The sequence below is a fragment of the Lampetra fluviatilis genome, chromosome 36 (assembly GCF_964198595.1).
Source record: "Lampetra fluviatilis chromosome 36, kcLamFluv1.1, whole genome shotgun sequence".
In the NCBI taxonomy this organism is placed as follows: Eukaryota; Metazoa; Chordata; class Hyperoartia; order Petromyzontiformes; family Petromyzontidae; genus Lampetra; species Lampetra fluviatilis.
In genome coordinates, this window is record NC_136310.1 from 9,549,562 (window position 1) to 9,564,115 (window position 14,554).

At 57.7% G+C, this 14,554-nt stretch overlaps 1 protein-coding gene across 1 annotated transcript in view; it reads right to left on the bottom strand.

Moving 5' to 3' along the window:
• Positions 1-5,560: 5,560 nt before the first annotated feature.
• The window catches only part of LOC144945133 (prolyl 3-hydroxylase 1-like), a 40,881-nt gene continuing 31,887 nt past the window's right edge, over positions 5,561-14,554 (bottom strand). The window contains exons 15-17 of the mRNA XM_078873419.1: positions 13,547-13,622; positions 9,788-9,928; positions 5,561-5,910 (exon numbers count right to left, since the gene is read on the bottom strand). Coding sequence (XP_078729545.1) covers positions 5,809-5,910; positions 9,788-9,928; positions 13,547-13,622 — 319 coding nt within the window. The 3' untranslated portion in view covers positions 5,561-5,808. The remainder of the gene's footprint in view (positions 5,911-9,787; positions 9,929-13,546; positions 13,623-14,554) is intronic.

The following is a 14,554-nucleotide window of genomic DNA, read 5'->3' on the forward strand; positions in this document are numbered from 1 at the left end:
TGACCAGGTCAATAAAGCAGAGATGTAGGTCTTGTTGGAATTCCCTACACCTCTGCTGTAGCAGACGGACAGAAAATATGGCATCTGTGCAGGACCGCCCTTTCCTGAAACCGCATTGGGGCTCCGCAATCCTCTCCTCAGCGTGCCTAGCAAGGCGATGTTGAATAATCCTTGCCAGGACCTTTCCCAGCACACTGAGGAGTGAGATGCCCCTGTAGTTGTCACAGTCTGACACTGACACGCACACACAGACATACACATGTACACACAGTGACACTGACACGCACACACACACAGACATACACATGTACACACAGTGCCACTGACAAAGACACACACACTGACATAGACAAAGATCCCCCGTGTAGCTTCAATTGACTGTAGGGGCAAGTGCTGTTAGCGAGCACCTATGAAGGCCGGCACGGCACACGAGGGGGTGGGTGGCCAACACCACGCCCGGCCGCCTTTGTCTCCCCAGTGACGATGTTTACACACCACACACCAGGTACTCATTTGAGTCCGAGTCGACCTAGAGGAGGCCCAGGATCAGTTCAGATACTCATCACACGTGCTGTTGGCCGTGTGCGGGAATCGAACTCGGGTGGCCGGGTTCGTAGCGCGGCGTAGCGCTAACCGCTGCGCCACCGCTCCCCACGCACAGTGGGAGAGCCATCGGTCACAATCTCGTCCCCGGCGGCTGATTGTTTCAGCTGCAAATCAACCGAAATGGGATCGCGACTTCGTTCAAGACGCAGCAACATCCATCGTGGCAGGAAGCCCTCCTGGACCAAGAGACTCGCAGAGTCGTCCCCTGGGTGAACACCGCGGAGTGACGAGGATGATGGTGATGTCATGGTCGTGGTGGTCACGATGCTGCTGATGATGATGATGGTGATGTCATGGTCGTGGTGGTCACGATGCTGCTGATGATGATGGTGATGTCATGGTCGTGGTGATCACGATGCTGCTGCTGATGATGATGGTGATGTCATGATCGTAGTGGTCACGATGCTGCTGATGATGATGGTGATGTCATGGTCGTGGTGATCAGGATGCTGCTGATGATGATGGTGATGTCATGATCGTAGTGGTCACGATACTGCTGATGATGATGGTGATGTCATGGTCGTGGTGGTCACGATGCTGCTGATGATGATGGTGATGTCATGGTCGTGGTGGTCACGATGCTGCTGATGATGATGATGGTGATGTCATGGTCGTGGTGGTCACGATGCTGCTGATGATGATGGTGATGTCATGGTCGTGGTGGTCACGATGCTGCTGCTGATGATGATGGTGATGTCATGATCGTAGTGGTCACGATGCTGCTGATGATGATGGTGATGTCATGGTCGTGGTGATCACGATGCTGCTGATGATGATGGTGATGTCATGGTCGTGGTGGTCACGATGCTGCTGATGATGATGGTGATGTCATGGTCGTGGTGGTCACGATGCTGCTGATGATGATGGTGATGTCATGGTCGTGGTGGTCACGATGCTGCTGATGATGATGGTGATGTCATGGTCGTGGTGGTCACGATGCTGCTGATGATGATGGTGATGTCATGGTCGTGGTGGTCACGATGCTGCTGATGATGATGGTGATGTCATGGTCGTGGTGGTCACGATGCTGCTGATGATGATGGTGATGTCATGGTCGTGGTGGTCACGATGCTGCTGATGATGATGGTGATGTCATGGTCGTGGTGGTCACGATGCTGCTGATGATGATGGTGATGTCATGGTCGTGGTGGTCACGATGCTGCTGATGATGATGGTGATGTCATGGTCGTGGTGGTCACGATGCTGCTGATGATGATGGTGATGTCATGGTCGTGGTGGTCACGATGCTGCTGATGATGATGGTGATGTCATGGTCGTGGTGGTCACGATGCTGCTGATGATGATGGTGATGTCATGGTCGTGGTGGTCACGATGCTGCTGATGATGATGGTGATGTCAAGGTCGTGGTGGTCACGATGCTGCTGATGATGATGGTGATGTCATGGTCGTGGTGGTCACGATGCTGCTGATGATGATGGTGATGTCATGGTCGTGGTGGTCACGATGCTGCTGATGATGATGGTGATGTCATGATCGTAGTGGTCACGATGCTGCTGATGATGATGGTGATGTCATGGTCGTGGTGGTCACGATGCTGCTGATGATGATGATGGTGATGTCATGGTCGTGGTGGTCACGATGCTGCTGATGATGATGATGGTGATGTCATGATCGTAGTGGTCACGATGCTGCTGATGATGATGGTGATGTCATGGTCGTGGTGATCACGATGCTGCTGATGATGATGGTGATGTCATGGTCGTGGTGGTCACGATGCTGCTGATGATGATGGTGATGTCATGGTCGTGGTGGTCACGATGCTGCTGATGATGATGATGGTGATGTCATGGTCGTGGTGGTCACGATGCTGCTGATGATGATGATGGTGATGTCATGATCGTAGTGGTCACGATGCTGCTGATGATGATGGTGATGTCATGGTCGTGGTGATCACGATGCTGCTGATGATGATGGTGATGTCATGGTCGTGGTGGTCACGATGCTGCTGATGATGATGGTGATGTCATGGTCGTGGTGGTCACGATGCTGCTGATGATGATGATGGTGATGTCATGGTCGTGGTGGTCACGATGCTGCTGATGATGATGGTGATGTCATGATCGTAGTGGTCACGATGCTGCAGATGATGATGGTGATGTCATGGTCGTGGTGATCACGATGCTGCTGATGATGATGGTGATGTCATGGTCGTGGTGGTCACGATGCTGCTGATGATGATGGTGATGTCATGATCGTAGTGGTCACGATGCTGCTGATGATGATGGTGATGTCATGGTCGTGGTGGTCACGATGCTGCTGATGATGATGGTGATGTCATGGTCGTGGTGGTCACGATGCTGCTGATGATGATGGTGATGTCATGATCGTGGTGGTCACGATGCTGCTGATGATGATGGTGATGTCATGGTCGTGGTGGTCACGATGCTGCTGATGATGATGGTGATGTCATGATCGTAGTGGTCACGATGCTGCTGATGATGATGGTGATGATAGTGATGATGGTGATGTCATGATCGTAGTGATCACGATGCTGCTGATGATGCTGATGATGTTGATGTCATGGTCGTGGTGGTCACGATGCTGCTGCTGCTGATGATGTCGATGTCATGGTCGTGGTGGTCACGATGCTGCTGATGATGCTGATGATGCTGATGATGCTGATGATGTTGATGTCATGGTCGTGGTGGTTACGATGCTGCTGATGATGATGATGGTGATGTCATGATCGTGGTGGTCACGATGCTGCTGATGATGATGGTGATGTCATGGTCGTGGTGGTCACGATGCTGCTGATGATGATGGTGATGTCATGATCGTAGTGGTCACGATGCTGCTGATGATGATGGTGATGATGGTGATGATGGTGATGTCATGATCGTAGTGATCACGATGCTGCTGATGATGCTGATGATGTTGATGTCATGGTCGTGGTGGTCACGATGCTGCTGCTGATGATGTCGATGTCATGGTCGTGGTGGTCACGATGCTGCTGATGATGCTGATGATGCTGATGATGCTGATGATGTTGATGTCATGGTCGTGGTGGTCACGATGCTGCTGATGATGATGTTGATGTCATGGTCGTGGTGGTCACATTGCTGGTGCTGCTGATGATGATGATGGTGGTGATGATGGTGATGCGAGTGTTGAAGATGTCGAGAGTTCTTCACGATTCCTCTGGTGGTTGAGAATCACGTGATGGTGATGATGAAGTGATGATGATGATGTGATGGTCATCAATGCTATGACAATTCTTCTATCGATGGTGATGATGATGAAGTGATGATGATCATGCCGATGAGATGTCAATTGCTATGACAATGCTTCTAGCGATGGTGATAATTTGATGACATTCGTGGGTATTGTAGATGCTGATGGTGGCGATGATGATGATAGCTGATGATATGGATATTGATGCTGACGATGTGATGTTGATGATGGGTGTGATGCGACTGCTGCTGCTGATAATATCTGTGATGATGTGCATGTTGACGGTGATGACGATGTTGTTGGTGGTGATGTTGATGACGATGTTGTTGACGGTGATGTTCATCGTGATGATGTTGACAATGGTGATGTTGACGGTGATGTTGATGTTGACGACGATGTTGATGACAAAGTTGACAATGGTGATGTTGATGTTGACGATGGTGATCTAGATGTTGATGGTGATGTTGACAGTGATGTTGATGACGAAGTCGACAATGTTGATGTTGACGGTGATGTTGATGGTGATGTTGATGGTGATGACGATGTTGATGACAAAGTTGACAATGGTGATGTTGACGATGGTGATCTTGATGATGTTGATGATGACGAAGTCGACAATGGTGATGTTGACGGTGATGTTGATGTTGACGATGATGATGTTGACAGTGATGTTGACGATGTTGACATTGACGATGGTGATGTTGATGGTGATGTTGATGGTGATGACGATGTTGATGGTGATGTTGTATTCACTGGACACGCTTGGGTCGACATTGAGAGTCTCAGGCGGGGCGCGATGGCATCGCGCGGTTTATTCTGTGATTCTGTATTTTTTACAAAAGATGGTTTCATCCGGCAGGGTGTCTTGCGCAGAGCGCCGTGTTTCAGGTGCAGGGTGTCGTGTGTGAGGTGCAGGGTGTCGTGTGTGAGGTGCAGGGTGTCGTGTGTGAGGTGCAGGGTGTCGTGTGTGAGGTGCAGGGTGTCGTGTGTGAGGTGCAGGGTGTCGTGTGTGAGGTGAAGGGTGTCGTGAGTGAGGTGCAGGGTGTCGTGAGTGAGGTGCAGGGTGTCGTGAGTGAGGTGCAGGGTGTCGTGAGTGAGGTGCAGGGTGTCGTGTGTGAGGTGCAGGGTGTCGTGTGTGAGGTGCAGGGTGTCGTGTGTGAGGTGCAGGGTGTCGTGTGTGAGGTGCAGGGTGTCGTGTGTGAGGTGAAGGGTGTCGTGAGTGAGGTGCAGGGTGTCGTGTGTGAGGTGCAGGGTGTCGTGTGTGAGGTGCAGGGTGTCGTGTGTGAGGTGAAGGGTGTCGTGAGTGAGGTGCAGGGTGTCGTGAGTGAGGTGCAGGGTGTCGTGTGTGAGGTGCAGGGTGTCGTGTGTGAGGTGCAGGGTGTCGTGTGTGAGGTGCAGGGTGTCGTGTGTGAGGTGAAGGGTGTCGTGAGTGAGGTGCAGGGTGTCGTGTGTGAGGTGCAGGGTGTCGTGAGTGAGGTGCAGGGTGTCGTGAGTGAGGTGCAGGGTGTCGTGTGTGAGGTGCAGGGTGTGAGGTGCAGGGTGTCGTGTGTGAGGTGCAGGGTGTCGTGTGTGAGGTGCAGGGTGTCGTGTGTGAGGTGCAGGGTGTGAGGTGCAGGGTGTCGTGAGTGAGGTGCAGGGTGTCGTGTGTGAGGTGCAGGGTGTGAGGTGCAGGGTGTCGTGAGTGAGGTGCAGGGTGTCGTGTGTGAGGTGCAGGGTGTCGTGTGTGAGGTGCAGGGTGTGAGGTGCAGGGTGTCGTGTGTGAGGTGCAGGGTGTCGTGAGTGAGGTGCAGGGTGTCGTGTGTGAGGTGCAGGGTGTCGTGTGTGAGCTGCAGGGTGTCGTGTGTGAGCTGCAGGGTGTCGTGTGTGAGGTGCAGGGTGTGAGGTGCAGGGTGTCGTGTGTGAGGTGCAGGGTGTCATGTGTGAGCTGCAGGGTGTCGTGTGTGAGGTGCAGGGTGTCGTGTGTGAGCTGCAGGGTGTCGTGTGTGAGCTGCAGGGTGTCGTGAGCTCTGCTCAGAGCTCGTCTCTCTGCTGCTCCCCCTCCGTGCGGATTTGCTGCAGGGCGTCCTCCTCGGAGAACATCTCCCTCATGAGGTCCTCGGCACGGACCCTCTCCTGCAGGGCAAGGGGCAGGGAGAGAGGGGCAGGGAGAGAGGGGCAGGGAGAGAGGGGCGGGGTGAGAGGGGCAGGGTGAGAGGGGCAGGGGGAGAGGGGCAGGGTGAGAGGGGCAGGGAGAGAGGGGCAGGGAGAGAGGGGCGGGGTGAGAGGGGCAGGGAGAGAGGGGCAGGGGGAGAGGGGCAGGGTGAGAGGGGCAGGGGGAGAGGGGCAGGGTGAGAGGGGCAGGGAGAGAGGGGCAGGGAGAGAGGGGCGGGGTGAGAGGGGCAGGGAGAGAGGGGCAGGGGGAGAGGGGCAGGGTGAGAGGGGCAGGGAGAGAGGGGCAGGGAGAGAGGGGCAGGGAGAGAGGGGCAGGGAGAGAGGGGCAGGGAGAGAGGGGCAGGGAGAGAGGGGCGGAGAGAGAGGGGCAGGGAGAGAGGGGCAGGGAGAGAGGGGCAGGGAGAGAGGGGCAGGGAGAGAGGGGCAGGGAGAGAGGGGCAGGGAGAGAGAGGGGCAGGGAGAGAGGGGCAGGGAGAGAGGGGCAGGGAGAGAGGGGCAGGGTGAGAGGGGCAGGGAGAGAGGGGCGGAGAGAGAGGGGCAGGGAGAGAGGGGCAGGGGGAGAGGGGCAGGGAGAGAGGGGCAGGGTGAGAGGGGCAGGGTGAGAGGGGCAGGGTGAGAGGGGCAGGGAGAGAGGGGCAGGGAGAAAGGGGCAGGGAGAAAGGGGCAGGGTGAGAGGGGCAGGGTGAGAGGGGCAGGGAGAGAGGGGCAGGGAGAGAGGGGCAGGGAGAGAGGGGCGGAGAGAGAGGGGCAGGGAGAGAGGGGCAGGGAGAGAGGGGCAGGGAGAGAGGGGCAGGGTGAGAGGGGCAGGGAGAGAGGGGCGGAGAGAGAGGGGCAGGGAGAGAGGGGCAGGGGGAGAGGGGCAGGGGGAGAGGGGCAGGGTGAGAGGGGCAGGGAGAGAGGGGCAGGGAGAGAGGGGCAGGGTGAGAGGGGCAGGGTGAGAGGGGCAGGGAGAGAGGGGCAGGGAGAGAGGGGCAGGGAGAGAGGGGCAGGGTGAGAGGGGCAGGGAGAGAGGGGCAGGGTGAGAGGGGCAGGGTGAGAGGGGCAGGGAGAGAGGGGCAGGGAGAGAGGGGCGGGGTGAGAGGGGCAGGGTGAGAGGGGCAGGGATAGAGGGGCGGGGTGAGAGGGGCGGGGTGAGAGGGGCAGGGTGAGAGGGGCAGGGAGAGAGGGGCAGGGTGAGAGGGGCAGGGTGAGAGGGGCAGGGTGAGAGGGGCAGGGAGAGAGGGGCAGGGAGAGAGGGGCAGGGTGAGAGGGGCAGGGTGAGAGGGGCAGGGAGAGAGGGGCAGGGAGAGAGGGGCAGGGTGAGAGGGGCAGGGAGAGAGGGGCAGGGTGAGAGGGGCAGGGTGAGAGGGGCAGGGAGAGAGGGGCAGGGAGAGAGGGGCGGGGTGAGAGGGGCAGGGTGAGAGGGGCAGGGAGAGAGGGGCGGGGTGAGAGGGGCGGGGTGAGAGGGGCAGGGTGAGAGGGGCAGGGTGAGAGGGGCAGGGAGAGAGGGGCGGGGAGAGAGGGGCGGGGAGAGAGGGGCGGGGAGAGAGGGGCGGGGAGAGAGGGGCAGGGAGAGAGGGGCGGGGTGAGAAGGGCAGGGTGAGAGGGGCAGGGTGAGAGGGGCGGGGTGAGAGGGGCAGAGGGGCGGGGGGGGGGCAGGGTGAGAGGGGCAGCGAGAGAGGGGCGGGGTGAGAGGGGCAGGGTAAGAGGGGCGGGGTGAGAGGGGCGGGGTGAGAGGGCAGGGGCAGCCCCCGGAGTTCCCACCTCACCGAGAGAGTCCCCGGAGCCGAAGGCCCCAGCGGTGGGGGAGATGATGCAAGTGGTGAGTGGGTGGGTGAGGAGGTGACTGAGAGGGTGAGTGGGTCGGTGGGTGAGTGGGTGGGTGAGTCTGTGGGTGAGTAGGTAGTTGAGTGAGTGGGTGAGTGAGTGGATCAGTGGGTGAGTGAGTGGGTGAGTGAGTGGGTGAGTAGGTGAGTAGGTGGTTGAGTGAGTAGGTGGTTGAGTGAGTAGGTGGTTGAGTGAGTAGGTGAGTGGGTTGGTGAGAGGGTGAGTGAGTGGGTGAGTAGATGGGTGAGTGGGTGGTTGAGTAGGTGAGTGAGTAGGTTAGTGAGTGGGTAAGTGGGTGGGTGAGTGAGTGAGTGGGTGAGTGGGTGGGTGAGTGAGTGAGTGGGTGAGTGAGTGAGTGATTGGGTGAGTGGATGAGTGGGTGAGTGGTTGAGTGAGTGGTTGAGTGAGTGGGTGAGTAGATGGATGAGTGGGTGATTGAGTGGGTGAGTAGGTGAGTGAGTGGGTGAGTGAGTGGGTGAGTGGGTGGGTGCGTGAGTGGATGGGTGGGTGCGTGAGTGTGTGGGTGACATAATTGGTGAGAGAGTGGGTGAGTGAGTGTGTGAGTGAGAGAGTGAGTGGGTGAGTTAGTGGGTGGGTGAGTGGGTGATCGATTCGGTGAGTGAGAGAGCGGGTGAGTGAGTGGGTTCGTGAGAGAGTGGGTGAGTGGATGAGTGAGTGAGAGAGTGAGAGAGTGGGTAAGTGGGTGAGAGAGTGGATAAGTGAGTGGGTGAGTGGGTGAGAGTGTGGGTGGGTGAGAGTGTGGGTGGGTGAGAGTGTGGGTGGGTGAGTGGGTGGGTGAGAGAGTGGGTGAGTGAGTGGGTGCGTGAGTGAGTGGATGGATGAGTGAGTGGGTGAGTGAGTGAGTGAGTGGGTGAGTGAGTGGGTGAGTGGATGGATGAGTGAGTGGGTGAGTGGGTGAGTGAGTGGGTGAGTGGGTGAGTGGATGGATGAGTGAGTGGGTGAGTGGGTGAGTGGGTGAGTGAGTGAGTGGGTGAGTGAGTGGGTGAGTGGATGGATGAGTGAGTGGGTGAGTGGGTGAGTGGGTGAGTGAGTGAGTGGATGGATGAGTGAGTGAGTGGGTGAGTGAGTGGGTGAGTGGGTGAGCGGGTGAGTGAGTGGGTGAGTGAGAGAGTGGATGGATGAGTGAGTGGGTGAGTGGGTGAGTGGGTGAGAGAGTGAGTGAGTGAGTGGGTGAGTGGATGGATGAGTGAGTGGATGGATGAGTGGGTGAGTGAGTGGGTGAGTGGATGGATGAGTGAGAGAGTGGGTGAGTGAGTGGATGGATGAGTGAGTGGGTGGGTGAGTGAGAGAGTGGATGGATGAGTGAGTGGGTGAGTGGGTGAGAGAGTGAGTGAGTGAATGGGTGAGTGGATGGATGAGTGAGTGGATGGATGAGTGGGTCAGTGAGTGGGTGAGTAGGTGAGTGGATGGATGAGTGGGAGAATGGGTGAGTGAGTGGATGGATGAGTGAGTGAGTGAGTGAGTGGGTGAGTGGGTGAGTGGGTGAGTGGGTGAGTGGGTGAGTGACTGGGTGAGTGGGTGAGTGGATGAGTGGATGGATGAGTGAGTGGGTGAGTGAGTGGGTGAGTGAGGAGTGAGTGAGTGAGTGGATGGATGAGTGAGTGGGTGAGTGAGTGGATGGATGAGTGAGTGGGTGAGTGGGTGAGTGAGTGAGTGGGTGAGTGAGAGAGTGGATGTGGCCCTGATCGCAGTGAGTGTGCCTCCACCTGCTGTCGACAACGCGCTACTGCACAGCACAGCACAGCGTGGGGAGTTTGTGTGGTAGGTAATGAGAGTGTGTAGTGAGAGTAAGTGGTAGTGGTGGTGGTTGTTGTGGTGGTGGTGGTTGTGAAGGTTGTGGTAGTGGTTTGGGTAGTGGTGGTGATTGTGGTAGTTGTGGTGGTGGTAGTGGTGGTGTTGGTTGTGGCAGTGGTAGTGGTGGTGTTTGTGGTAGTGGTGGTGGTTGTGGTCGTAGTGTAGTTGGTTGTGTTAGTGGTGGTGGTGGTTGTGGTGGTGGTGGTTGTGGTCTCACCTTCTCGCGGCTGGCCACGTCGAACGTGAACCACAGCGCGAGGGCGCAGCGCCGCCCGCGGGTCACGGCGCGGACCCCGTGCGGGTTCTCGCGGCCCGCGGAGAACGCCACCAGGCGGCCACAACGTGGACTCACCGCCGCCTGCCGCACCACGACACACGCACAACACGCACCACCACACACCACACACTCACAACACACACAACACGCACCACCACAACACAACACACTCACAACACACACAACACGCACCACCACACACCACACGTACACAACACGCACACAACACACACACTCACAACACACACAACACACACAACACGTACCACACTCACCACGTACCACACCTCGTACCACACTCACCGCGTACCACACTCACCGCGTACCACACTCACCTCGTACCACACTCACCGCGTACCACACTCACCACGTACCACACTCACCACGTACCACACTCACCACGTACCACACCTCGTACCACACTCACCGCGTACCACACTCACCACGTACCACACTCACCACGTACCACACTCACCGCGTACCACACTCACCACGTACCACACCACGTACCACACTCACCACGTACCACACTCACCACGTACCACACTCACCACGTACCACACCACGTACCACACTCACCACGTACCACACCACGTACCACACTCACCACGTACCACACTCACCGCGTACCACACTCACCACGTACCACACCACGTACCACACTCACCACGTACCACACTCACCGCGTACCACACTCACCACGTACCACACTCACCACGTACCACACTCACCACGTACCACACCACGTACCACACTCACCACGTACCACACTCACCGCGTACCACACTCACCACGTACCACACTCACCACGTACCACACTCACCACGTACCACACCACGTACCACACTCACCGCGTACCACACTCACCACGTACCACACCACGTACCACACTCACCACGTACCACACTCACCACGTACCACACCTCGTACCACACTCACCACGTACCACACTCACCACGTACCACACCACGTACCACACTCACCGCGTACCACACTCACCACGTACCACACCACGTACCACACTCACCACGTACCACACTCACCACGTACCACACTCACCGCGTACCACACCTCGTACCACACTCACCGCGTACCACACTCACCACGTACCACACTCACCACGTACCACACTCACCACGTACCACACTCACCACGTACCACACTCACCACGTACCACACTCACCACGTACCACACTCACCACGTACCACACTCACCACGTACCACACTCACCTCGTACCACACTCACCGCGTACCACACTCACCGCGTACCACACTCACCGCGTACCACACTCACCGCGTACCACACTCACCACGTACCACACTCACCACGTACCACACTCACCACGTACCACACTCACCTCGTACCACACTCACCGCGTACCACACTCACCACGTACCACACTCACCGCGTACCACACTCACCACGTACCACACTCACCGCGTACCACACTCACCGCGTACCACACTCACCGCGTGCCACACTCACCACGTACCACACCTCGTACCACACTCACCGCGTACCACACTCACCACGTACCACACTCACCACGTACCACACTCACCACGTACCACACCTCGTACCACACTCACCGCGTACCACACTCACCTCGTACCACACTCACCACGTACCACACTCACCACGTACCACACTCACCACGTACCACACTCACCACGTACCACACCTCGTACCACACTCACCGCGTACCACACTCACCGCGTACCACACTCACCGCGTGCCACACTCACCACGTACCACACCTCGTACCACACTCACCGCGTACCACACTCACCTCGTACCACACTCACCGCGTACCACACTCACCGCGTACCACACTCACCGCGTACCACACTCACCGCGTACCACACTCACCGCGTACCACACTCACCGCGTACCACACTCACCGCGTACCACACTCACCACGTACCACACTCACCACGTACCACACTCACCGCGTACCACACTCACCACGTACCACACTCACCACGTACCACACTCACCACGTACCACACTCACCACGTACCACACCTCGTACCACACTCACCGCGTACCACACTCACCTCGTACCACACTCACCACGTACCACACTCACCACGTACCACACTCACCACGTACCACACTCACCTCGTACCACACTCACCACGTACCACACTCACCGCGTACCACACTCACCGCGTACCACACTCACCGCGTACCACACTCACCTCGTACCACACTCACCACGTACCACACCACGTACCACACTCACCTCGTACCACACTCACCTCGTACCACACTCACCTCGTACCACACTCACCGCGTACCACACTCACCTCGTACCACACTCACCACGTACCACACTCACCACGTACCACACTCACCGCGTACCACACTCACCTCGTACCACACTCACCACGTACCACACTCACCACGTACCACACTCACCGCGTACCACACTCACCGCGTACCACACTCACCACGTACCACACTCACCTCGTACCACACTCACCACGTACCACACTCACCACGTACCACACTCACCACGTACCACACTCACCACGTACCACACTCACCTCGTACCACACTCACCGCGTACCACACTCACCACGTACCACACTCACCGCGTACCACACTCACCTCGTACCACACTCACCACGTACCACACTCACCACGTACCACACTCACCACGTACCACACTCACCACGTACCACACTCACCTCGTACCACACTCACCACGTACCACACTCACCGCGTACCACACTCACCACGTACCACACTCACCGCGTGCCACACTCACCACGTACCACACTCACCGCGTACCACACTCACCGCGTGCCACACTCACCACGTACCACACTCACCGCGTACCACACTCACCACGTACCACACTCACCGCGTACCACACTCACCGCGTGCCACACTCACCACGTACCACACTCACCGCGTACCACACTCACCGCGTACCACACTCACCGCGTACCACACTCACCGCGTGCCACACTCACCGCGTGCCACACTCACCACGTACCACACTCACCGCGTACCACACTCACCGCGTGCCACACTCACCACGTACCACACTCACCACGTACCACACTCACCGCGTACCACACTCACCGCGTACCACACTCACCACGTACCACACTCACCACGTACCACACTCACCACGTACCACACTCACCACGTACCACACTCACCACGTACCACACTCACCACGTACCACACTCACCACCTACCACACTCACCACGTACCACACTCACCACGTACCACACTCACCGCGTACCACACTCACCGCGTGCCACACTCACCGCGTGCCACACTCACCGCGTACCACACTCACCGCGTGCCACACTCACCACGTACCACACTCACCACGTACCACACCACGTACCACACTCACCACGTACCACACTCACCACGTACCACACCACGTACCACACTCACCACGTACCACACTCACCACGTACCACACTCACCACGTACCACACTCACCACCTACCACACCACGTACCACACTCACCACGTACCACACTCACCGCGTACCACACTCACCACGTACCACACCACGTACCACACTCACCACGTACCACACTCACCGCGTACCACACTCACCACGTACCACACTCACCACGTACCACACTCACCACGTACCACACTCACCACGTACCACACTCACCACGTACCACACCACGTACCACACTCACCGCGTGCCACACTCACCGTGACGGTCTCCGCGTCGAGTGCGGTGAAGATGAAGTCTCCTCCTTCAAAGTCGTCGTTCAGGTAGAGAATGGCACTGCACGGGGGAGAGAGTGGGGAGAGAGTGGGGAGAGAGTGGGGAGAGAGTGGGGAGAGAGTGGGGAGAGAGTGGGGAGAGAGTGGGGAGAGAGTGGGGAGAGAGTGGGGAGAGAGTGGGGAGAGAGTGGGGAGAGAGTGGGGAGAGAGTGGGGAGAGAGTGGGGAGAGAGTGGGGAGAGAGTGGGGAGAGAGTGGGGAGAGAGTGTGTGAGTCAGAGGTCGCAACCGGGTACCCGATACCCGTACCCTACCCGATACCCGGCTACTCGTACCCGGCCGGGTACAGGTAGCCGGTTACCCGTTTGCGACCCTGGTGCGGCCGGGTACGGGTACGGGTAGGCCGTGAGTCACTGGTGAGTCACCGTTTGTCACTCATTTCCCAACGTCTTGTCTCTTCTCACAATTCAAGTTCCTAGAATCAACCCACCCGCGCCTGCAACATGGCTTCATCCCAGAGGTCGCAATCGGGTATCCGATACCCGTACCCTACCCGTACCCGGCCGGGTACGGGTAGCCGGGTATCGGGTAGGGTACGGGTACCCGTTTGCGACCCTGGTGCGGCCGGGTACGGGTAAGGAATCAAAACCCGTTTGCGACCTCTGGTGTGAGTGCCTATCGTCTCTTTTGGGGAGCGGCAGTGTAGTGGTTAGTGCGTTACGCTACAAATCCGGCGATCCGAGTTCGATTCCCACTCACGGCCAACACCGGTGACGAATATCTAAAGCGGTCCGGGGCCTCCCCTAGGTCGACTCAACTTCAAATGAGTACCTGGTGCGGTGCGTAAACATCGCCACAGGGGAGACAAAGGCGGCTGGGCGTGGTGCTGGCCATCCACCCCTTCGTATGTCGTGCCGCCCTTCGTAGGTGCACGCTAACAGCACTTGCCCCAACAGTATGCTAAGGCTATACGGGTGTTTTGTCTTTGCCTTTTT